This window comes from Gopherus evgoodei, chromosome 4 (assembly GCF_007399415.2).
Source record: "Gopherus evgoodei ecotype Sinaloan lineage chromosome 4, rGopEvg1_v1.p, whole genome shotgun sequence".
Lineage (NCBI taxonomy): Eukaryota > Metazoa > Chordata > Testudines > Testudinidae > Gopherus > Gopherus evgoodei.
In genome coordinates, this window is record NC_044325.1 from 12,767,534 (window position 1) to 12,792,869 (window position 25,336).

Here is a 25,336-nt window from a genome sequence, read left to right on the forward strand (position 1 = left end):
CACCAGCAGGAGTTTTAACTCCTCATTGGGCCACCCAAGCCAGAGAGGTCAAAGGATAGGGACCAGGCCCCTCCAACCCCCAAGTCCCACTGGACCTCCAGGTTGAGCAGCAGGCCAACAATCTAACCTCATAAAAGGGTTAAGTTCAGGGCCGGCTGTACAGTTTTTGCCGCCCCAAGCAGCGCATCGAATTGCAGCCGTGGGCAGCGGGGGCAGTCCGTGTGCCCTTAGGGCAGCAGGCGCGTTTCCACGGCAGCAGCAATTCGGCGGCAGCTTCTATGTTTAGCTGAAGCCGCCACAGACAGCTAAACATAGAAGCTGCTGCCAAAATGCCACCACCACAGAAACTCACGTGCCACCCTACGGGCACACAGACTGCCCCCACCGTCCACGGCAGCAATTCGGTGCGCTGCTTGTGGGCAAAATAACAGGGACTGCCACCCCTTGCGGATTGTCGCCCCAAGCACCAGCTTGGAATGCTGGTGCCTGGAGCCGGCCCTGGTTAAGTTATAGAAACACAACACTGCAGCCATTCCAGCAAACTGCACGACAGACAGGGACAGCAGAGCCTTGTTCATGCCCAAAGTGACAGCTATTTAGCTGTTCCATTGTTCAATAGTGAAAAAAGAGTTCCAATAAAATTAAAGGTCTATTAATAACATGCAGAGAATAATTAGAGAGTGCTTTGAAAAGATAGTTTTTTATAAAATGCAGTCAGTTTAACATTCTCATTAACTGATGGGAGGCAGGAACCAGAGCATGATATTTTAGTCATACTAATAATGACTGACCGCTACCACTGAAAGGTAAATTATAGTTTGTTTGCAAACCAGAGATGCTTGCACAGAACATGATATATAATATCCACAGTTGGGGTTACCTGCAAGACAGAACTACCAAGCAATTAACTCTCATTGATCTAATAGTTACAGTAATGACAGAAACAGAAGGCATAAAACACCTTTGCATGAGCCCTACATTTTCCAATTACCAAACAATTATGTAATTACTATAACTGTGCATGAAGCTATTATTAGCATTTGGTGTGGATTTTGCAGTCCGGATGTGGATTGTGACAAAGTTCCTCCTCTACCTTGGTGGGTCCTGTGCTTATTGGCAGGTTTGCTCACCTCAGAGATCTTCCCCTCTGGTGGAACCCACAGTCTGGGTCAGCTCCTCCTGTGTCTGATCAGGAGTTGGGAGGTTTGGGGGGAACCCAGGCCCGCCCGCTACTCCGGGTTCCAGCCCAGGGCCCTGTGGATTGCAGCTGTCTATAGTGCCTCCTGTAACAGCTGCATGACAGCTACAACTCCCTGGGCTACTTCCCCATGGCCTCCTTCAAACACCTTCTTTATCCTCACCACAGGATCTTCCTCCTAGTGTCTGATAACGCTTGTACTCCTCAGTTCTCCAGCAGCACAGCCTCTCACTCTCAGCTCCTTGCACCTCTTGCGCCCAGCTCCTCACATGCGTACCACAAACTGAAGTGAGCTTCTTTTTAAAGCCAGGTGCCCTGATTAGCCTGCCTTAATTGATTCTAGCAGCTTCTTGATTGGCTGCAGGTGTTCTAATCAGTCTGTCTGCCTTAATTGTTTCCAGAAAGCTCCTGATTGTTCTGGAATCTTCCCTGCTACCATACCCAGGGAAAGGGGACCTACTTAACCTGGGGCTAATATATCTGCCTTCTATCTCCTGTAGCCATCTGGCCTGACCCTGTCACAGGATGTTAATGAATATAACAGAAACATACACTCCTTGTGAGTTCTTGCTTGGTTCAAAAAGGTACATGAGCCTCCGGTCTGATTAATCTTATATGGTGGAATAACCTAAGTCGCAAAAGTTCCTTCAAAAGTCCATGGGATTTCTGCTCCTGAATCACTTAAGCACTTCAAAAGTCTCATCCTCCAGCAAAGATAAAAAAACAACAACAATACTGAATATCGAGCCTGGGGCCTGGATTCCAAGAGAGTGGCCTGCAGGAATAACGGGCATAAATAAATCCATGCTAAATGGGTAGGATATTTCCAAAGATTCCATTTCTACTGGTCATCAGGCTGGAGCCAGGCCTGGGCAGGGAAGTAGAACCAATGGGCAGATGCTGAAGCGTGAGCTACCACAAAATAAACACACACATCGGTCAAAGCAACCAGTAAATAACTTTTCACAACCACCAAGATGGCAGAGCTCCTCTGTGTCTGCAATTAATCCAATCAGCAACACAGCACTAAACATCACCAGTCATGGACACAGAAACAAATTTGGAGAGCCAAGAAGCACAGAGGGAAAGGGACAGAACTGATAAGACATTGTTGCCAGCGGAACACGGTACTGGAAAGCAGCTAGTGACCAGAAAACCCCATACATTCTGTGTTTAACTTTTCACAATTGCTAACAGTCTTTGCTTACGATGCCTGACTGATAGTATGGTTTAAAAAAAAAAAAAAAGGTTTTGCAAAGGAATGGTACGTGAAACAGCATAACACACAGGTTGCTCTTCTACATGCATCAGTGTTTGCTATCCATCTTGTAGAGAGAGGGCAGCTTTACCTGAAGTTTAGGTAACTATGCTTTCTTTGTGACTACTCCTCGTGCATCTATACTGTCCCTGTGTAGCTACAGTACTTTCCCAAGACAACCTTGCTCAGATCTTATTCCTTAGAAAGGGAGGCCCAGAACTGAAAGGGGATGCAGTCGAAAGCGACAGGGTGCCAAGTTCAAGGAGAATCAGGTCAGGGCACTACCACTCCTCAGAGGGACCAAGGTCCTTCCTTAGAGAACTCACAATTGATTCTGATTTTGGTTTTGCACAGGTGTTGGCTTGAACGAAGTCAGTCATGTTCACCAATATAGGTGAGATCAGAATCAGGTCTCCAGTATCTTGGGTATGATCCTTCTTGCATGCTATGCACTGTTGTCTTAGGGTATCTCAGATATTTTTCCAGGATATCCAGCAGTTCTCTCTGCAACTCTCTACTGAATTCCCTTTTTGCCATCATATACGTTCTTTCTACAGGACTACTAGCTCCCTCGGTTTACCCAGCTGATTGGGACACTAGAAATGGCTGCCTCTTCTCAGAGTTTGGACAATGGAGAGACAGAAGCGGAGATTCATCTCCCACATTCTCAATGTGTTTGGGAGGTTCAGTCTCCGCCTCTTCCTCCTCCTCTTGCCATTTTGACGCCACAGTTTTCCCAAGGAGCTTGGGCAATGACGCTATTTCAGTCTCAACTGCTCTCCTCCTTCTAGAAGAATTCAGCAGACTTGAAAACTCTGCCTCAGGCCAATACATCATAGCTGTGTCCATCCTACCCACATGGATGAAGGAGCCACCAATGCCCGGCTGATTTGCTAATGGAGAAACCAGAGGCAGCACCATACCTACAGGTTCACTTGGGCTACACTGTTGCAGTAAAGGGGGAGGCTACATCCTGCAGTAAGCCCTGATGTCTTCCTCAGCAGCTGACTGGTGATCTGAGCTGGGGTTGGTGGTCTTGCCTAGATATCATTCCACCTCTTGCTCTTTCTCTTCCTCCTCTTCAGAGCATCCATGGTCTGAGGTGAGAGGGCCAGTGGCATTGAGAAGGAATAGAACCGGCTTTTAAGAGTCCCTGGGCTCTGGCCTGGCTGAAGCTAAGGAAACACAACCATTATGTAAAACTGCGTGTTATTATTTATCATCCTTTAAAGGTCTTCCGTGACTATTGGGCTTATACAGCCAACTTCTCAGATACTAAAGCATATATTTCTATTAGGGACCATGCCTCTTTTCCCCCACCACTCTTCAATCCCTCCAAACCCCAATTTGCAACAGATAAAGGAATGGCTTTCCTGTGGCTGTGTTGCTCACGGTACAGGAAACCATGTCAATGCTTTCTGACATTGCACCAACCATGGCATCCTTCCAAGACAGACGAAAGCGGCCTTTTACAGGCATCTCACTGTGCCAAATATGCAGCTGTTGTTCCTACCTGATCTGATCTGCCTCTCGACTCTGCTGTGCCGGCAAATTCCAGAGGGGCTTCGACTCTGCAGCTCAAGAATGGGAGCAGCAGAATCTTCAGCAACAGATAAAGGGGAGAGCTGCCTACTGATGCCAGTGCGTGTGATGGGGCAGTTGGCTCCTGGCTTGCATCGGGTGACAGATGATCGGGAGGCACCTGAGAAGAAAGAGTTTGCATAAGTTTGACTGTAAGCTCCCTTGAGGAAAAGGCATTGTGGGATTTCAAACATCTTGACAATGAAATGCATACAAATGACTCCTGGGGGAGGGGTTCACACCATAATAATCAAAGACCCCGCTGGCCAAAAATGAATTCTTAACTTCCCCTCCCCCATACATAGAAGCTCCCTACAAAGATTAACTGTTTTTCCTGAAGGAATTAGAGTCCTAAACTGGAACACATTTTTAGCTACCATGTGCCATCCATTTGGTTTGAACAGTCAAAGAGGCACTTGTACTCATGCAGGCCCTTCCTGACCACTGACACTGAAACAAGCAAAAGTGGAGGATACCATTTCCTCATGGCATGGGAAGGGATTTTTTTGGGATGATCCTCCCCTGGTGTCATCAAGGACGGCCTTACAAGAGGAAAGTTTCCTCTTTGTTACATCCTGCAGTGTCCCACCATTGGTACTTGAGGTCCTTGATGGCTGTACAGAATGAAACAGAAGCCAGTAATAACCATCTGAAACTAGGACAACTGTTCTATCACTGGAAGGAGTCTACTTTTATGACTTCAGACCCAGTTAGGGCACTGAAATACTTTCTGGCAAGCCACATCAGAGCCGCAGGTCTTCAGAGAAGTTGTCTTTTCTCATTCTGCTGGATGGAAACAACACCAAGGCGGAATAGGAGCCTATTCTTAGGAGGCTGGAGAAGAGGTAGAAGATGGCAGGTAAGACCCAGAACCCAGAAATACATGGCTGGAATCAACCAGATGTTAGGTTGATATAAATTTTGCCGCTGAGGAAGACACCATGTTCTATGAGCGAGAACTTGCAGGAATGAATGAAGAACCAGCAGATGACAGAGGAGAATGGACACATCAGCACGATGGTCTGAACCTGGCCAACTAAGCCTGGCTTGTCTCTTCCATGTTTTGTACATCTTGCCCAGATTCACAGATTTATTTTAGCCTGGGGGCTTATTTAACCGGTCAGCACGCAAGCAGCACATCAGTCACTAAGAACATGGAATAGGGAAATAAATGTAAGACATGGATTTGGAAGTTAATTGTGGCTGCCTATCCCCTCTCCTAGCAGCTGGATTTTCAATAGGTAACTTTATCACCCAAACTGGTGGTGTTATTTACACCTACACTGACAACTGACGGCTTTGCCATGACTCTAGTGGCCTTAGCATGCCAATCAAATCTGTTTTCCAGTGTAATTGAATACAAAACCTGCTTGTAAGATGCCAACTGTGCAACGATATAGCAGACTAATAGAATAGAATAGACTTCTTTACATAACCAGCAAGCTTCACTCAGGATTTTTGGGTGCGCAGGTAATTCCATGCCATAAGGGGTAGGAAAAGTTTTAAAGCTCTTCAATGAGGAAAAGCACAACATACATGCTAAGTATTGTGATTGATCTGGAACATTTCCCTCATACAACACAGCACAATGCCTTACTCTACAATAGTCAAATGGTACTTGCAACATCCACAGTCTGAAATCCAAGGGGCTAAAGTGATCAATATTTTTACTCCTAAATTTTCAAAAATTCACTAGTTATTTTGGGGGTCCTGCATTGAGGGACCTTAAAAAAGCCTGTGCTAAGCACCCACCCTCTGAAAATCAGCCTTTACGATGGCTCCCCCCAAACCACCAGTCACTTTTGAAAATGCAGTCCTTGGCCTTTACTTATCAATGATAAAATAAGCATAATACAGAAATATGTATCCCAAAGAGATTGCACAAAATAAAATTAATTGCACAGGTAGCATCCCAATTCATGAATCCAGATCTAGTGCTGGATAAAGCATCAGGATTAGCCTCAGCACAAGCTTAGTGGAATATTTGCAACTAAAACCGCAGAAGCATTTTTTCTTATACACACACACAAACAGCTCCTAGTTATTTAAAAGCTGCATAACAGTGTGGCATCAATCTTTTGGCATGTGTTGAGAACCTCGAGCAGTTGAGACTGAAATTGCCAATTAAGAGCCCATATTTAATTTGAAGACACTACTTGTTTTAGTGCAATATTCTTCCCTGATCTTCGAAAGCAATCAAGAAGCACAACAATTAATCAATAGTTTGTTAGAGCTGGAAACATAACATAACATAAGAACGGCCGTACCGGGTCAGACCAAAGGTCCATCTAGCCCAGTATCTGTCTACCAACAGTGGCCAATGCCAGGTGCCCCAGAGGGAGTGAACCTAACAGGCAATGATCAAGTGATCTCTCTCCTGCCATCCATCTCCATCCTCTGACAAACAGAGGCTAGGGACACCATTCTTTACCCATTCTGACTAATAGCCATTTATGGACTTAGCCACCATGAATTTACCTAGTTCCCTTTTAAACATTGTTATAGCCCCAGCCTTCACAACCTCCTCAAGTAAGGAGTTCCACAAGTTGACTGTGCGCTGTGTGAAGAAGAAATTCCTTTTATTTGTTTTAAACCTGCTGCCTATTAATTTCATTTGGTGACCCCTAGTTCTTGTATTATGGGAATAAGTAAATAACTTTTCCTTATCCACTTTCTCCACATCACTCATGATTTTATATACCTCTATCATATCCCCCCTTAGTCTCCTCTTTTCCAAGCTAAAGAGGTCTAGCCTCTTTAATCTTTCCTCGTATGGGACCCTCTCCAAACCCCTAATCATTTTAGTTGCCCTTTTCTGAAACTTTTCCAGTGCTAGAATATCTTTTTTGAGGTGAGGAGACCACATCTGTACACAGTATTCAAGATGTGGGCATACCATGGATTTATATAACGGCAATAATATATTCTCAGTCTTATTCTCTATCCCTTTTTTAATGATTCCTAACATCCTGTTTGCTTTTTTGACCGCCTCTGCACACTGCATGAACATCTTCAGGGAACTATCCACGACGACGCCAAGATCTTTTTCCTGACTTGTTGTAGCTAAATTAGCCCCCATCATATTGTATGTATAGTTGGGGTTATTTTTTCCACTGTGCATTACTTTACATTTATCCACATGAAATTTCATTTGCCATTTTGTTGCCCAATCACTTAGTTTTGTGAGATCTTTTTGAAGTTCTTCACAATCTGCTTTGGTCTTAACTATCTTGAGTAGTTTAGTATCACCTGCAAACTTTGCCACTTCACTGTTTACTCCTTTCTCCAGATCATTTATGAATAAATTGAATAGGATTGGTCCTAGGACTGACCCTTGGGGAACACCACTAGTTACCCCTCTCCATTCTGAGAATTTACCATTAATTCCTACTCTTCGTTCCCTGTCTTTTAACCAGTTCTCAATCCATGAAAGGACCTTCCCTTTTATCTCATGACAGCTTAATTTACGTAAGAGCCTTTGGTGAGGGACCTTGTCAAAGGCCTTCTGGAAATCTAAGTACACTATGTCCACTGGATCCCCCTTGTCCACGTTTGTTGACCCCTTCAAAGAACTCTAATAGATTAGTAAGACACGATTTCCGTTTACAGAAACCATGTTGACTATTGCTCAACAGTTTAGGTTTTTCTATGTGTCTGACAATTTTATTCTTAGCTATTGTTTCGACTAATTTGCCCGGTACTGACGTTAGACTTACCGGTCTATAATTGCCGGGATCACCTCTAGAGCCCTTTTTAAATATTGGCATTACATTAGCTAACTTCCAGTCATTGGGTACCGAAGCCGATTTAAAGGACAGGTTACAAACCTTAGTTAATAGTTCCACAACTTCACATTTGAGTTCTTTCAGAACTCTTGGGTGAATGCCATCTGGTCCCGGTGACTTGTTAATGTTGAGTTTATGAATTAATTCCAAAACCTCCTCTAGTGACACTTCAATCTGTGACAGTTCCTCAGATTTGTCACCTACAAAAGCCGGCTCAGGTTTGGGAATCTCCCTAACATCCTCAGTTGTGAAGACTGAAGCAAAGAATCCATTTAGTTTCTCCGCAATGACTTTATCGTCTTTAAGCACTCCTTTTGTATTTCGATCATCAAGGGGCCTCACTGGTTGTTTAGCAGGCTTCTTGCTTCTGATGTATTTAAAAAACATTTTGTTATTACCTTTGGAGTTTTTGGCTAGCTGTTCTTCAAACTCCTCTTTGGCTTTTCTTATTACACTCTTGCACTTGGGCTGGCAGTGTTTGTGCTCCTTTCTATTTGCCTCACTAGGATTTGACTTCCACTTTTTAAAGGAAGTCTTTTTATCTCTCACTGCTTCTTTTACATGGTTGTTAAGCCACAGTGGTTCTTTTTTAGTTCTTTTACTGTGTTTCTTAATTTGGGGTATACATTGAAGTTGGGCCTCTATTATGGTGTCTTTAAAAAGTGCCCATGCAACTTGCAGGAATTTCACTTTAGTGGAAAGCTTTGGACTATGCCATTTTAGGCTACTGAATCTAAATATATTTCAATGATATATTTTGACACTGAAGGTGAGCAGATATATTCCAGCTAATTTATCTAAGTTTACTATTTTATTAACAGCAAGGACAACAAATCACAGATTGCTGTACCATGTAAAGAAACCTCACATACTTTTTTTTGCAGGTCACAGATGCCTTCATGCACTTTACGAGTTCTGGCTTACATTAGAAGAACCAAAAGCAGAGCTTGCAAAGCCTCTGTTCTTTATTTTCCTAACAGAGCAGTTGTGTTGTCCCTCTGGATTTGCACCAGAATACTAAGAGCAGTATTTGCCACTGAGATACATATCCTTCTCTCTTTCTAGGAATTGTCACGTGGCTATTGAAGGATAGCCGATGGGTTTGGCCACATGGCTGCCCAGAGGAGTAAGAACCCATCTCTGCCTAGCAGCTCCTGGATGTGGCAAGAGCAGGGCCGGCCTTTGCAATGCAACACTAGACAAGCAAGTGGGTGAGGAGAGAGCAGAAGCAGGTGAAGTTATGGCTCTGCCCTCCCATGCACAGGCTGTCAGACGCTGCCAGGTGAGCGTGGGATGTAAGCCATGCCCCAAAGAAGGGTGAACTTACCCTCTCCTCAGAGCAAAAGAAGAGCATGGCCCTCAGAGCCCCTAAAAGCCAACTGGCAAAAGGTTCACTGTCATGGAACAGCAATTTCCTAGTAAGCCTGATAAACTCACTACACTTAACACATTGCTGTCATAGTATTTACTTATTAAAAATGCTATGTGAGGTATCAAATGAAAGCTTATATCATATTGGTCATCACGAGCATTGTGTGATGTGCATATGACTGCCAGTCAAGAAGCTGAATGTACATACTAAAAATAGGTTTGAACTATGTAACCAGGCAGAGTTGATAAGTTTTTCCCAGACGCAAAGGAATGTTGATATACCCCCGTGCCTAGATCTCTGATGTACATTGATCAGGATAAGCCAAATATGATGGAAGTTCATTTGCATCTGAGGCTAAACATGAAAAGCAAGTTAACAGGTGGATGAGAACGCAGCCTGGTGTCAAAGCACCCCGGAACACACTGCAGCAGGAAACAAGGAGCTTATCTAGGGGTACAGTTCAAAGAGATTCATTTCAAAGGTTTGCTGGCCTATAAGAAGGGACAAGAACATTTTGGTTACCCATTACTGAGGGAGCAAAAAGAACAGCACCTTTTGCATCCAAGAAAATTCGATCCTGGCCCGGAGGGATGTTGATACTGAGCGGTTCCTTTAGGTTAGAAACTTATCTTAGACAAAGGTTTTAGCCTGTTAAAAGTAAAGATCGGTCTCTTAGAAGCATGTTATACTTCTGTTTCGTTTGTAACCATCAGTGTTTCCGTTATTCTTACTCAATACTCACTTGAATCTGTTCTTTGTTAATAAGCTTATTCTCCTTTTACTATAAAGTCATTGCAGGGCTGTGATATTAAGTAGCATATGCCTTCCCAGTTGAATCAAGCAAGCTGGTGTGTATGCAGACTCTTGGGAAGCAGCAGACTTGGAAATTACCGAGAGTGCCCAGTGACAGGGGCTGCACTCTACAAGGGAACGCTTCTAGGAAGTTAGGGAACAGGGGTGGACCAAGTATTAACCTGCAAGGCAAAGTAAGGGCTGGCAGAGTCCTGAGAAGTCTGTCTGGGGTGGTTAGCAGTCAGACCTATCACCCAGCTTAGCACCAGCAAGTCTCTCTCTTGCTGAGGCGGGGGGGGGGGGGAAACACATCCCTACAGGGAGCCTGGGAGGAACTGTGACTTCAAGAGGGGTCCCCTGGGCTGGTGTTGGCACAGGGCAGCTTATGTAACCCCTATCATCTGCATGGAGCCCAAGCTATCTATGTACTTCCCAGGCTGCCATCACTGAGTATCTGAGTGCCTACAATCATTAACAGATTTACCCTCACAACACTCCTGTGAAGTATTGCTCCCACTTTACAGATGGGCAACTGAGGTACAGAAAGATTAAGTGACTTGTCCAGGGATACACCGGGAGCCTGTGGCTGGTCATCAAACCCACTTCTCCTGAATCCCAGCCCAGTGTTTTATCCAGTAGGCCAGTGGTGGCTCTTCAACTCTAAGTGAATGAATTTCCACTTATTCCTCAGAATGCAATATCAAACCTTTCCACTTTTTCTGCAGATCGTTCTGTTCAAGGAACTGAATGACGTTGCTAACTATTGTTTGAGATGTGTGCATCACACTCTACATCCCCCAAACAAGGGTACATTTTACCCCATCCACCCCATTTACCCACCCACTCCATCCATACCTCCATCAGCTCCTCTCTTCAGAACCTCCGCACTTCCCATCAGAACTCCTCACATTCCATCATGTCATTTATCACTCCCACTGAGACAGATCCATTTCTAAACTAAGCAACAGGATTCTTGTGCTTAGTTCCAGTGACTTTTCCAGGCTTTTCCTCCCACACCTACGAGATTTCTCTCCCTAGACATGGTCTCTCTGTTGCAGGTGCTGTTGGTTATGGACAGGAGGTAAGATTCATAGAGACAAGCAGTGAAGCAGAAAGCTGTATTCTGTCATGTTCGGCTCACCCTCCACACTTCTGAATGACTTTTAGTTTCACTCAGTAAAAATCAGTTTTTCAAAGGAGAACATGGAGTTAGTGTAATTGTCCATTCACTCTGCCTAGCAAATCCATTCTTACATGATTACTTTACATAAACACAGATAACTGTTGCATAATCTGTAATTTACTGTGTACCAAACCCTTACCTGACTTCATCAGAATACAGCAGAGTAACACCAGGATTGAATTTGGCCCAGGGCTTTACATTAGATGAACCACCGGTTTAGAATGAGTCTGTATTTTGCACAGAATTCGGCGATTTATTTTAACCATTTATCGTAATAGATATTGGTGCCAACCTTGCAAACAGCAGAGATGCTGCAAGACAGTACGACATCTTGCTGTACGACACGTCTCTCACCTCAGAAAGCTTATAATATAATTTTATGACAATACATAAACCCACAACTGGGTTTAACAAATAATACATGGGAGAACCGATAGTGACATCATGGGAGCACACAGAGCTAGCAAGAGCATAACTTAATGCTCTGCTATGATTATTCAAGTAAGCGAATGGTTAATGTATGATCTTAATTAGCTAACTGGTTCCTTTGTGGATTCCTTTTGTATTCTGCCATTTAGGAATTTCCAAGAACAGCAGTAAATCCAAAACTTGCTGCTCAGTTCAATTGTGTCCCATACATATGAGTATGTAATTAATTGGATTGCTCATATGAGTGACAATTGCAGGATGGGTCTCTTACACCAGGTGCTTACATCTAAGAGCTTGTAGATTAAATCTAAAAGAGATTGTACCCTACTACAACAATAAGAGGGAATAAATCTTAATAAGAGGGAATAAATGTGGATAAATGTAAAATAATGCACATTGGGAAAAATAACCCCAACTATACATACAATATGATGGGGGCTAATTTAGCTACAACGAGTCAGGAAAAAGATCTTGGAGTCATCGTGGATAGTTCTCTGAAGATGTCCACGCAGTGTGCAGAGGCGGTCAAAAAAGCAAACAGGATGTTAGGAATCATTAAAAAGGGAATAGAGAATAAGACTAAGAATATATTACCCTTATATAAATCAATGGTACGCCCACATCTCGAATACTGCATACAGATGTGGTTTCCTCATCTCAAAAAAGATATTCTAGCACTAGAAAAGGTTCAGAAAAGGGCAACTAAAATGATTAGGGGTTTGGAGAGGGTCCCATATGAGGAGAGATTAAAGAGGCTAGGCCTCTTTAGCTTGGAAAAGAGGAGACTAAGGGGGGGATATGATAGAGGTATATAAAATCATGAGTGATGTGGAGAAAGTGTATAAGGAAAAGTTATTTACTTATTCGCATAATACAAGAACTAGGGGTCACCAAATGAAATTAATAGGCAGCAGGTTTAAAACAAATAAAAGGAATTTCTTCTTCACACAGCGCACAGTCAACTTGTGGAACTCCTTACCTGAGGAGGTTGTGAAGGCTAGGACTATAACAGTGTTTAAAAGAGAACTGGATAAATTCATGGTGGTTAAGTCCATAAATGGCTATTAGCCAGGATGGGTAAGGAATTGTGTCCCTAGCCTCTGTTTGTCAGAGGATGGAGATGGATGGCAGGAGAGAGATCACTTGATCATTGCCTGTTAGGTTCACTCCCTCGGGGCACCTGGCATTGGCCACTGTCAGCAGACAGGATACTGGGCTAGATGAACCTTTGGTCTGACCCGGTACGGCCGTTCTTATGTTCTTAATCCCCCCTCTATGCCCTCGATGCACCCACATAGACTATGCTCATGTTGAGGGTCCTGGACATAGGGATTGGGAAATTAGGAGCTTTGAAGCAGATACAAGTGAGGACAGCATGGGCAAAGTCATGGCTTAACCCACCCCACACGCCAGTCAATGATGCTCACTGAGCACGGAAGAGGGGTTTGGTAATTTATCCCCTCCCAATGCAAGTGGGAAGCCCAGGGAGAAATCACACCCAAAGTTAGAGAGAGAGTCCGTATTACTGTGCAAATGGGTATTGATCTGTTTGGCACTATAGCGCTCCCCTTCTAGCTTCAAAACCCATTGAAGCATTAAATATAGAAATGTCTTTGTGACACATCTGCAGGTCAATTCAGTACAGTATGTTCCAGTGTCTATAACAAAGGGGGTCCTTGCCAACCTAGGCAGACTAGGAATAATAGAAGTGTTATGTAAAAAATGGAGCAGCATTTCCATACCAGTGAGCTACAAAAACAATCCTGGAAGGCGAGGTAGGTCAGTGGGATGGGTTGACTCAAATCCTCTAGCATCCTCAAGAGTATCTGCCACTGGAAACATATTGGGTCAGACTAGAATCACCTATTATTTGCTTAGAATTTGAAGATACCAGTGTCAAGGCTAGAGAGCTAGCTACATCTTTGCTGCCTCCTCTGGTGTCTCTGAGTGCACCGGCCTTGGCCCTTAGGCCTCGTGTACCTCCTGGGATGGAATTCTGAGATTCCCCCACCAGATCCCAGGCTATAGTACACTGAGGATCAACTGTGCTTACCCAGCGGGTCCGACTGGGTTCATCACTGGCTGTAAGCCTTCCCTTTGGGAGCTCTGCCCAGTGGCTTATTCAGTGACCAGACACTTTTCCTTCTCTTAACAGCATGAACAAAGGATAGCAAAAGAGAGAAAGGTTTTTAAAACAAGAAAAGGTCTATGCACATGCCTACCTTACCTCAAGGCTTGCCATTCCTTGGCAGAGACTCTCTTCATTGTCTCTCCCAATAACCTCCCAAGAGTGTCACTTGTATCCTCCCAGACGTCCTATGTGTCAGGCATTTGGTTCTCCTGTGTTTACAACCTGGGCTCCTTTCCCTTGGCAAGCTAGGCTGGTGAGCTCTGCAGGTAGTCGGAGGTAGAACCTCAACGCCAATGGCTCCTGAAGGGTGGTTTAAGTGTTGGCCAATGGGTAGCTATCTGAAGCCATTATACTCTTTATTGCCTTGAATCCACCCCATGTTTTCATACAGTTACCTCCCTTAAAACAGACACACATAGAGCATATAGTATTCATAAATGCTGCAGAGCAGTCTCATATCCTTCACAACTAAAATACTGCAATAATCCAGAAAGTAAATAAATATGCAGGGCCTATTTCACACAATTGGTTCCAAACAAATAATTTAGTGTGTGCTCTGTGGCAAGCTCGACCAAACTGTATGAAAGGACCCGAGATTGGGCTGCACACAGATGGAACAGACTGAAAAGAATCTACGGCAGTGTCATAACATTTAAAAATTAAGGTTTTCCATTAATTTAATATAAAAATCACTAATGCATCCGCACAGTAGCCCCGTTTTACTTATTCTGTTTTGAAATCCATTTAGTTTACACTGTTTCCACATCTTCAGTTTTCAATATGCCGCAGACTTTTGCATCACCAAAGCATTGTCTTTGTATTGACAAAGCCTATTTGCGTCAGAGAAATCACAAAAACAGCTGGTGGGTTTTGACACCATGGTGCGGTGTAGAAGGCGGTTTTGGATTGAGGAGGATAAGTACATTATTTGGATGTTTCTGCTACAGCGATTAGTAGTGAAATGCCATTTCAATTCTAAACTTTTGCTGTCAGAGTTCACAGCACCTGTTGAGACAAAGGAGCAGCTCATACATCACAGAACTCTTGTTTCAGGCTGTCCGCAAATTCAGGAAGACATCACTGCGTTGGTTATACTCCACTTTACACTTCCAGAGTTATTTGCACAACCAGGAAGGCTAGACACATTTTTTAAATGAAAGTTAAGATTCTGGTGCATAATTCTGCAGCAATACAGAGAGGAAGAAGTGAATTCTGTGGTCAGGGAACCATGGACTATATATGGCCTGGGTAAAGAAACCCAAAAAACTTTGAGTTGTAATGCTCCAGGGGAAAGTGAGGATAGCGTATTCTGTCCCTTTTAAAGCAACAAAACATCATCAGCTGTTGTGGCTTTAAGATTTTATTTTCATAAACTATTTTGCTTGTTAGCACAATTGGGGGACACAAAAATTGACACAAAAAAGCCCCACTCCATTCTCTTCTCCTCGCACTTGCCTCTATCGCTCAGCATTTCTATTATACATACCTGACCTATCCTTGACAGAGAGCATAGCCAGTAAAAACAAGGGCATTTCTAGGAGTTAACAAGCAGTCTGAGTTACAAGTGTAAGCAGAGTCAGGATGAGCTCTACCCTGACATCTGGTGGTGAATTATGGGAAGTGCGGAAAGAATTTCAGGAATTGTGAATTCTCAGATATTTGCATGGGCATCCCCAGCATAGAATTGTTACAGTCATAGATCATTAGGGTTGGAAGCCCAATGCAGCCTGGGATGGTTATTTTGACAGCTCTGGGATCCCCAATTTCTTTGTTATTGGGGCAGCATAAATAAAGTGTTGCCAGGTGGTTATGCGAATGAAGAACTACGAGACTGCTTTATGACAGAGATGTCTCAATATACCTTAAGTGATACTTGCTAAACAAGGGACATGGGTTCCAATACCCAGTGAATGGAGAGAGAGGTTGGGGACTGGTGTGTGTACCTGATGGTATTGGCCCCTTTTGAGGGCCTGGAACACCAATTGCACAGCCTCCTCTCTCCACTGTAAAAGAGTAGAACTAATTTTGATTCCATTAGGAGTCTGTCTAGAGACGGCTGAGCTGAGCTCATGTTGGGCCAATGGTGCACCAGCACCAGGGCTCCCCTACTAAGAGCTGAAATCACTGAAAGAGCTGAGCTGAGATCACTGAGTGCCGTGTTAACTAGTGGGGGAGCCTGAAGACCTATCGTTAAGCGGCTGGCAGAGCGGAGCAGTTTGCAGCGTGTTGGAGCAGCCCATGGAACAGTGAGCGGAGTGAAGCAGCACAGCTGGTGGAGTGGAGCTGGTTGTGGTGGAGGCTGCAGCAGAACTCCACGGAGAGGCAGAGCAGTTGGCCCTGGCCCACATAAGGTGCCCCTTAACACCCTGTGTGGACTCCTCCCCCCATTTCCACCCAGGCTGGGGGGGGCGTAAAACTCTGCAGATAAACTCTTGAATTCTGGGGTGGCACTGACCAGAGACTTTTGGGTTGTTGGACTTTGGGGTGATTGGACTTAAGACCCTAAGGGGAAAAGGACGTTGCCAAACGTACTTGGAGCTGGGTTTTTGTTTATGGTTTGTGTGATAATCCTGTTTGTGGTGTTTCTCCAATGGGATGCCGCATTCTTTCCTTCCTTTATTAAAAGAATTTTGCTACACTCAGACTCCGTGCTTGCGAGAGGGGAAGTATTGCCTCCTAGAGGCGTCCAGGGGGGTGTGGTATGTAAGTGTCCCCGGTCACTGGGTGGGGGCTCGAGCCAGTTATGCATTGTGTTATTGAAACAGAACCCCTGGATACTGAACCCGGCCCTTGTTGCTGCCAACTCAGAGGGGCAGAAGGGTTACACAAGGTTTGGATCTGAACCCAAACTTCAGAAAGACTGAGAGAGATCAGATATGGGGTTTCATTATGGGGATAGAAGCCATCTGCATTGGTCAGACAGGGGACTGAATGTCAGTGCTGTGAGTTGTTCAGATCTGGGGTTTATCCTGTTACAGTGATAGGGGCCAGAAACAGGGCTAAATCCTCCCATCAGTGAAACCAGCGTAACTCAGCCAAATAATTCTGTACTTACATTGGTGTATCTGAACACAAGATTTTCCCATGAAGTTCAGATCTAGGGTCAAACCTTCCCCAAGTTTGGGTGTATTCAGATCCAGCATTTTGATTCAGTTCCATGTGTGTGTTATTGTGACAAAAAGTGAAAGGGAGCAATTTGAAAGAGAAACATCAGTAATTTTTGCAGACTGCACAATGTTACACTGATTTGAGGCCTACATTTATTCTTCTATTCATTAAAGAAAAGTCTGCTCATGGCTCAGTCTTGGTATAGTTAAATATGCCACAGCTTGGTGGTATATCTGAATAGGCTACCTCTGAGACACCAGGAACACTTACGGGAAAAAATGTGTTACATTTACAGATATATTTCCCTTCAGAGTGATGCACTTTTTATTAGTGGTTTGCTTGGTTTGAGGGGTTTCACTTTTGAAGAGGAAGGAAAGGTTACACCATTTATTTTTCCTAAGGGGAAAAAAAACAAAAAAGACTTGCAGATTCTAATGAAAAACAAATTGCTCAAAGGTGGAGTGTGGCATTTCTCTGCTAGACCACGGTTCACTATTATCAAGAGCGAGTGAAAAGCAGATAGTTCTATTGTACCTTAATAGTAACATCCATCCACAATTCTCACCAATTATCTCATCATCGGCCAACAACAGCCTTTCATTTGGAAGTCAAAAGACTGCAACTTTATGCATAATTAACAATGAAACCCCTACAATTTATACATGTCTTCCTGTTTCGGTTATGAAATGAACAGGGTGGCAGCAGAGGACTATGGGTGAGGTATCCTACATTCTACCGCTGACTCTACAACTAGCTTGCTGTGTGATCTTGGGCAAGTCACTTTACCTCTCTGCACCTAAATTACCATGTCTGTAAAACAGGGATAATAATACACACCTGCTTGTATCAAGTGCTTTGAGGTCCTCTGATTCTGAGTGTTAAATAAGTGCAAATTATTGTCAGAATTTTCAAAAGAACTTGGCAGAATTGATCATCGGATAGCCCCCCATGCAATGAAATATCTGTTTTTGAGCTGGGGCATGCAGAACTGCACACAGTATTCAAGGTGTGGACAAATCATGAATTTATATAGAGGCAATATGGTATTTTCTGTCTTATTATCTATCCCTTTCCTAATGATTCCCAACATTAGGTTCGCTTTTTTGACTGCCGCTGCACAGTGAGGAGATGTTTTCAGAGAACTATCCACAATGACTCCAAGATCTCTTTCTTAACTGGTAACAGTTAATGTAGAACCCATCATTTTGTATGTATAGTTGGGATTATGTTTTTCAATGTGCATTACTTTGCATTTATCAACATTGAATTTCATCTGCCATTTTGTTGCCCAGTCATCCAGTTCTGTGAGACACCTTCGTAACTCTTTGCTGTCAGCTTTGGACCTAACTATTTTGAGAACTGTTGTATCATCTGCAAACTTTGCCACATCACTGTTATCCACTTTTTCCAGATCTTTTATGAATATATTGAACAGCACTTGTCCCACTACAGATCCTTGGGGGGACCCAGCCATTTACCTCTATCCACCATGAAAACTAACCATTTATTCCTACCCTTTGTTTCCTATCTATAACTAGTTACTGATCCATGAGAGGACCTTCCCTCTTATCCCATGACAGCTTACTTTACTTAAGAGCCTTTGGTGAGGGTGTCATAAACAGATAGCTAAGGGTTAACGTCTCTTTCACCTGGAAAGAAATAATCTGAACCACCGGACCAGAGGACCAATCAGGAAACAGGATTTTTTTCAACTCTGGGTGGAGGGAATTGTGTGTCTGAGTTCTTTGTCTTCTGCCTGACTCTTTCTCAGCTATGGGAAGGATTTTTCTATTTCCTGCTTTCTAATCTTCTGTTTCCAGTTGTAAGTACAAAAAGATCAGATAGGATTTATATGTTTTTTTGGTATTTACATGTCTATAGTTGCTGGAGTGCTTTGAATTGTATTCTTTTTGAATAAGGCTGTTTATTCAATATTCTTTTAAGCAATTGACCCTGTATTTGTCACCTTAATACAGAGAGACCATTTGTATGTATTTTTCTTTCTTTTTCTATAAAGCTTTCTTTTAAGACCTGTTGGAGTTTTTCTTTAGTGGGGAACTTCAGGGAATTGGGTCTGCAGCTCACCAGGGAATTGGTGGGAGGAAGAAGTCAGGGGGAGGTCTGTGTGTGTTAGATTTACTAGCCTGATTTTGCATTCCCTCTGGGTGAAGAGGAAAGTGCTTTTGTTTCCTGGACTGGAATTACAGAGGGTGGACTCCCGCTGCTTAGATTCACGGAGGTTGCTTCTGTGTATCTCTCCAGGAGCACCTGGAGGGGGGAAGGGAAAAGTTTTATTTCCCTTTGTTGTGAGACTCAAGGGTTTGGGTCTTGGGGTCCCCAGGGAAGGGTTTTGGGGGGACCAGAGTGCCCCAAAACACTCTAATTTTTTGGGTCGTGGCAGCAGTACCAGGTCCAAGCTGGTAACTAAGCTTGGAGGTTTTTCATGCTAACCCCCATATTTTGGACGCTAAGGTCCAAATCTGGGACCAGGTTATATGACAGAGGGACCCTTTCAAAGGCTTTCTGAAAGTCCAAGTACACTATATCCACCAGATAACCCTTGTCCACATGCTTGTTGACACCCTCAAAGAATTCTAATAGATTAGTGAGTCATGATTCTTCCCCAACATATCACGTTCATCTATGTGTCTGATAATTCTGTTCTTTACTATAGTTTCAGCCAATTTGTCTGGTCCTAAAGTTATGCTTACAAGTCTGTAATTGCCAGGATCACCTCTCGAGTCTTTAAAAAAAAATCATCATTACATAAGCTATCTTCCAGTCTTCTGGTACAGAGGCTGATTTAAGCAATATGTTACATACCACAGTTAGTAGTTCTGCAATTTCATGTAAGAGTTCCTTCAGAACTCTTCGATGAATACTATTTGGCCCTGGTGACTTACTACTGTTTAATTTATCAGTTTGTCCCAAACCTCCTCTATTGACACCTCAATCCAGGACAGTTTCTCAGCTCTGTCACCTAAAAAGAATAGCACAGGTATGACAATCATTCTCACATACTCTGCCATAAAGACCGAAGCAAAGAATACATTTAGCTTCTGCACAATGGCCTTGTCTTCTTTGAATGCTCCTTTAGCACCTCAATTGTCCAGTGGTCACACTGATTGGCAAGGTTCCTGCTGCTGACATACTTACAATTAATTTTGTGTCTTTTGCTAGTAGCTTTTCAAATTCTTTTCTGGCCTGCATTTCACAGTCACCGTAACCATCCTGGTCAGGCAGTCAGTAGTCTTTTTCTATATTGTTATTATTCAAGCATGGAATTTCTATCCATAGAGATTCTCTGGTACAGTTTGATTCATTAAGATTTTACTATATATGACTCTATGCTTTCTTTCACATGTAATCCTTCTGTCCCTCTGAGTTGGCAGCAACAAGGGCCGGGTTCAGTATCCAGGGGTTCCATTTCAATAACGCAATGCAATACCGGCTCGAGCCCCTACCCAGTGACCTGGGACAATTACATACCACCCCCCTGGGAGCCTCTAGGAGGCAATACTTCCCCCTCGCAAGCCCAGAGTCCGAGTGCAGCAAAATCCTTTTAATAAAGGAGGGAAACAATGCGGCATCACGTTGGAGAAACACCATAAACAGGATTATACAAAAACCATAAGCAAAAAAAAAACCCACTTCCAAGTACGTTTGGCAATGTCCTTTCCCCCTTAGGGTCTTAAGTCCAATCACCCCGAAGTCCAACAACCCAAAAGTCTCTGTCTTTGGTCAGTGCCACCCCAGAGTTCAAAAGTTTATCTGCAGAGTTTCCCCCTCCCCCAGTCTGGGTGGAAATGGGGGGGCCACACAGGGTGTAAAGGGGCACCCTACGTGGGCCAGGGGCCAACTGCTCCGCCTCTCCGTAAAGTTCTGCAGCAGCCTTCACTACGACCGGCTCCACTCCACCAGCTGTGCCGCTCCTCCAGCTAACCCGTGAGCTGCTCCAGCCATCCCCGCAAACCGCTCCACTCCGCTCACTGTTCCGTGGGCTGCTCCAATGTGCTGCAAACTGTTCCATTCTGCCAGTCACTTAGCGATAGATCTTCAGGCTCCCCCACTAGTTAACACAGCACTCAGTGATCTCAGCTCAGTAAGCTTAGCTCTTTTAGTGATTTCAGCTTGTAGTAGGGGAGCCCCAATGCTGGTGCACCATTGGCCCAACGTAAATTCAGCTCAGCAGCCTCTAGATGGACTCCTAATGGATTCAAAATTAGCTCTGCTCTTTAACAGTGGAGAGAGGAGGATGTGCAATTGGTGTTCCAGGCCCTCAAAAGGGGCCAATACCACCAAGTACACACACTGGCCCCCAGCTTCTCTCAGTTCACTGGGTTTTGGCACCCATGTCCCTTGTCTAGCAAGTGCTACTTAATTGATGGTGAGACATCTCTGTTATAAAGCAATCTCATAGTTCCTCATTCACATAATCAGGATGACACCACTTTATTCCTCCTTCCCCAGTAACAATGTAATTGGGGATCCTAGAGCTGTCAAAATAACCATCCCAGGCTGCCGTGGGCTATGCTAGGTGGGGTGGGTGTGCCAATGCAAATACCTGAAATTCCTTTCCACACTCCCCAAGATTCACCACCAGATGTCAGAGTAGAGCTCATCCTGACTCTGCTTACACACATATAGTGCCACTCCTCCAACAGCGCAAGCTACTCTGTCATTCCTATATGTTTTGTATCCTGGTATTACTGTGTCCCATTGATATCATTGTTCTACCAAGTTTCTGTGATGCCAATTACATCAATTATCCCCATTTTACAGATGGAGAGCTGAGACACAGAGAGGTTAAGTGACTTGCCCAGGGTCACATGGAAGGTCTATGGCAGAGCAGGAAATTGAACCCAGATTCTCACAAATCCTAGGCTAGGGTCCTAATAACTGCACCATCCTCTGCATCCTTTATTGAAGAAAACTTTTGAAAACTCCCTTGCAGCCTTTAAAACCCCAGCAATATAAGATGTAACATTTTTACATGCAGGGCCAAATTGGGAAAAAAAGGAGCTAGAGGTCTGTGCACAAAGCATGAATATATGCACCGCGTTATTAATAATATTTAGCATTTAATGCACATACTTAATATATTTAAATCACTTTTGAAACCTTATTTAATCCTCAAAGCCCCCATAGGAGGTAGGTAAATAGGTAAGTATTATTATTCACACATAACAGATAGGGAAACTAAGAAACAGATGTTGAGTGATTTGCCCAAGGCCACCCAACGTGTCAATGGCAAACTCTTGACAAGAATCCTGGTATCCCAACCCCCAAATCCCTCACTGTAATCACTGGATGAAGCTACGGCTCACTTGGATGTGTAGTTTCTACCCTCCTGACTGCATGTTCAATTTCCCAACCTCGGAATGCCACTGAAGTAACTTTGCCTACAAATGTGTACATACATGTGCCGTGGGATGACATAAAAACCTGGTCCTAAGGGCACGTTGGTCCTAAGTGCATGTGCCCTTTGCAAACATGGAAACCTGAAGGGCATGTGTCGGACATTAACCCTTGTGTGAGTGTGGAACTCTTCATCCTGTGCCCGATCCAAACCACAGCAGGACTCCTTGCGCTGACTTCAGCAGGTTTTAGAGCAGGCCCTTCACCGGAAATGTAACAAGAGGAGGCAGAGCTTGCCAAAAGCCAAATCACTATTCAAGTCCGTGCTCCATTATTCTTAGCTCACATGGTATTTAGTTCATACTGGTACTTTTATCTTGTTATTTAAAGCCCCATTAGAAGCTTGAAAATATATGATCTTTTTCTTGTTAATTTTCTTCTTCTCCACTAGCCAGATTCTTCCTCACTCTCATTTGAACCATACTCAAATGAATAGCACTGTTTCTCTTTAAACAGCAATAACTTCAATTTGTATGACACCAAAAATAAAAATCTCTATGCGCCAGCATCAATGAAAATATCAGCACAGCCCCAGGAATAATGTTTATGAGATAATTCCTGCTGTGGGGTTGGCAGATGGAGAACGAAATGCTGCATTTTGAAATATATTGGCTATATATTTTTTTTAATTCTCTCAATGAAGGAGAATGATACATTTTAGTGTACTTAGAATTTGGTCTTGACCCAGCTCAGTGGAAAGGCTTGTATTGACTTAAATGGGAATTGTACTGGGCCTATTATCTGGACCTGGAAGGTCATGGAGTCCAGCCCCCTGCCTTCACTAGCAGCACCAAGTACTGATTTTGCCCCAGGCCCCTAAGTGGCCCCCCTCAAGGACTGAACTCACAAGCCTGGGTTTAGCAGGCCAATGCTCAAACCACTGAGCTATCCTGCCCCCCTACACAAGCCCACACACAAACTCTTTGATGTCAATTTAATGGATTTTGAGAGAGATGATTTAGTTGGGGATTGGTCCTGCTCTGAGCAGGGGGCTGGATTAGATGACCTCCTGAGGTCTCTTCCAACCCTGATAGTCTATGATTTCCTGCAGAGAGGGTCTGTGGGAAGGCAGAAACTAGGCCACTGAGGGTATGTCTACACAGGAACTCGACACCCACAGCTGGTCCCTGCCAGCCAGCTCAGGCTCTGGAATTGTTTCATTGCTGTGATAACATCCAGGCTCGGGCTGGAACCTGGGCTCCAGCACTCCGTGAGGTGGGAGGATCCCAGAGTCCAGCCTTACCCTGGAAATCTACACAGTCACGAAAGCCCCACAGCCTGAGCCCCATGAGCTGAGTCATCAGTCATGGGCCCGCCAGAGGTTTTTCTTTGCTGTGTAGACGTACCATCAGTTTACCTGAGTAAGAGCTTCAGAATTGGGTCCTGGTATTTCACCTCTCTCTCTAACATATATTTTTAAAATAATGGAAAAAGGGATATCTTTTGCCACAAACATGGCAGCACAAAGTGTGCCTATCCCACTGGGCGTGACCCTATACTGACTGAAGTTAATGGAAAGATTCTCATTGACTTCAATCGGCTGTGGCTCAGGCCCCTCATCTGGTGCTCATGCCTTGGCTGTTGGGATACCTAAACACAAAACACTGGATCTACAGCTGAGCAACACATATCAAAAGCAAATCTCTTATTATGAACCATCTTTGGAATAAAACTTATTGTGCATTGCCTCTTCTAGCTTCCCAGATTTATACATTTTATTCTGAAAATAAAAGGTTATAAACCCCCCAACACAAAACACACAGACACACACACACGCAAAATAATCATTTTGAAAAGCTCAAGAATCCAATCAATGCTATTATTTAGTGCCATCTTCAGACAGACACAGCCCTGTCTATGGGCTGGATTCTGATCCCACTTTTATGGCAGTAAATGAAGAGTAGCTCCACTGAAATCTATGGTTTTACACTGGCATAAAACTGCTGTGAGAGGAGACTCCTGCTCAGTTTTTGGATATTATGAGAGAAACCACTCATATTTCAAATAATAATAATATGATTGACGGTCTCTACTATTATACAGTGTAATAAATTCACAGAGCTATATAGACCTTACAGTTTTATATATATATTTGCATTACACACACACACACGCAGAGTGATGGGGTCTATAGGCCCTGCACTGAACCCAGACTGGTAGTAGAGCTATACTGGGCTAGGGAGGCCCTGCTCCTCAGCAGATGCAGGGCACGTTTCCAGTGGAGGAACAGTTCCACAGGACACTGGTAGAAGTCCAGGAGAAGGGGGGAAGGGGCTGCAGACTGCACCAGAAAGCAAGGCTGACGCTGAGAGCTGGGTCTGAACTGGCAGCAGCCTTGTGAAGGCTGTTCTAGCAGCAGCCACTTGGATTGTCCCCCTCTTTGGGAGCTGAAAGCCCTAAAACAGAATGCTTCACAAGTCACTAAGAGATGGAGGAGAGTCTGAAAAGCCAGTGACCATGCCTCAAACTGAGGAGCTCCAGACTAGTAAGAAGTGACCCAGGGGAGATATAATTTGGGGTAGCTCAATAACTGGGACGGATGCTTTAATAAAACCCTAAGGCCCTGAGTTCAGACCCACTGGAGTAGATGGGCCTGGGTCCCCCTACTTTTTCCCCACCCCACCCCATTCCTCTGTAGTGGCAGAATCTCTGTGGGAGCAACTGGAGCACGCAGGGGGGACTGAGGCCACAGCTAGGCCCCCTCTGGCATGACTAGGCTGGCAGAAACCTGACCACCAGGCCAGCTGGTCATCGGATCATCCTGCTACACACACACACACACACACACACACACTCTCTAGGGTTGCAATTCGTGACAGGATTAAGGCTGGGTTTAACTGTGATTTGCCTAACTTGTGACATAAATAGACAAATCAAAGGATGGAATAAATGAACTATTCTTATCCTCATTTTACAGACAGAGAAGGGCCAATGGAAGGGCCAATCCATTATTTCCCAGCACCCTGTAAAATGCGTAAGTGGCATTCTGAGACAACGAGAAAAATATCAAAACTTTGCTAATATTTCCTTCCCATGGATGCCTGGAGAGGCATGACCTGCTGTGCAGACTGAGAGGGTAGC

General features: G+C 44.0%; 1 protein-coding gene across 5 annotated transcripts in view; it reads right to left on the reverse strand.

The window, feature by feature from the left end:
- Positions 1-25,336, reverse strand: part of SLC35F4 (solute carrier family 35 member F4) — a 187,050-nt gene that overhangs the window by 35,254 nt on the left and 126,460 nt on the right. For 3 of the 5 annotated variants that reach the window (XM_030558457.1, XM_030558455.1, XM_030558460.1), the window contains exon 2: positions 3,970-4,158. The exons of 1 other annotated variant lie outside the window; for it this stretch is intronic. In XM_030558457.1, coding sequence (XP_030414317.1) covers positions 3,970-4,158 — 189 coding nt within the window. Of the gene's footprint in view, positions 1-3,379; positions 3,452-3,969; positions 4,159-25,336 lie in introns of those variants that run through there. One more of the 5 variants, XM_030558458.1, reaches the window with a different exon arrangement.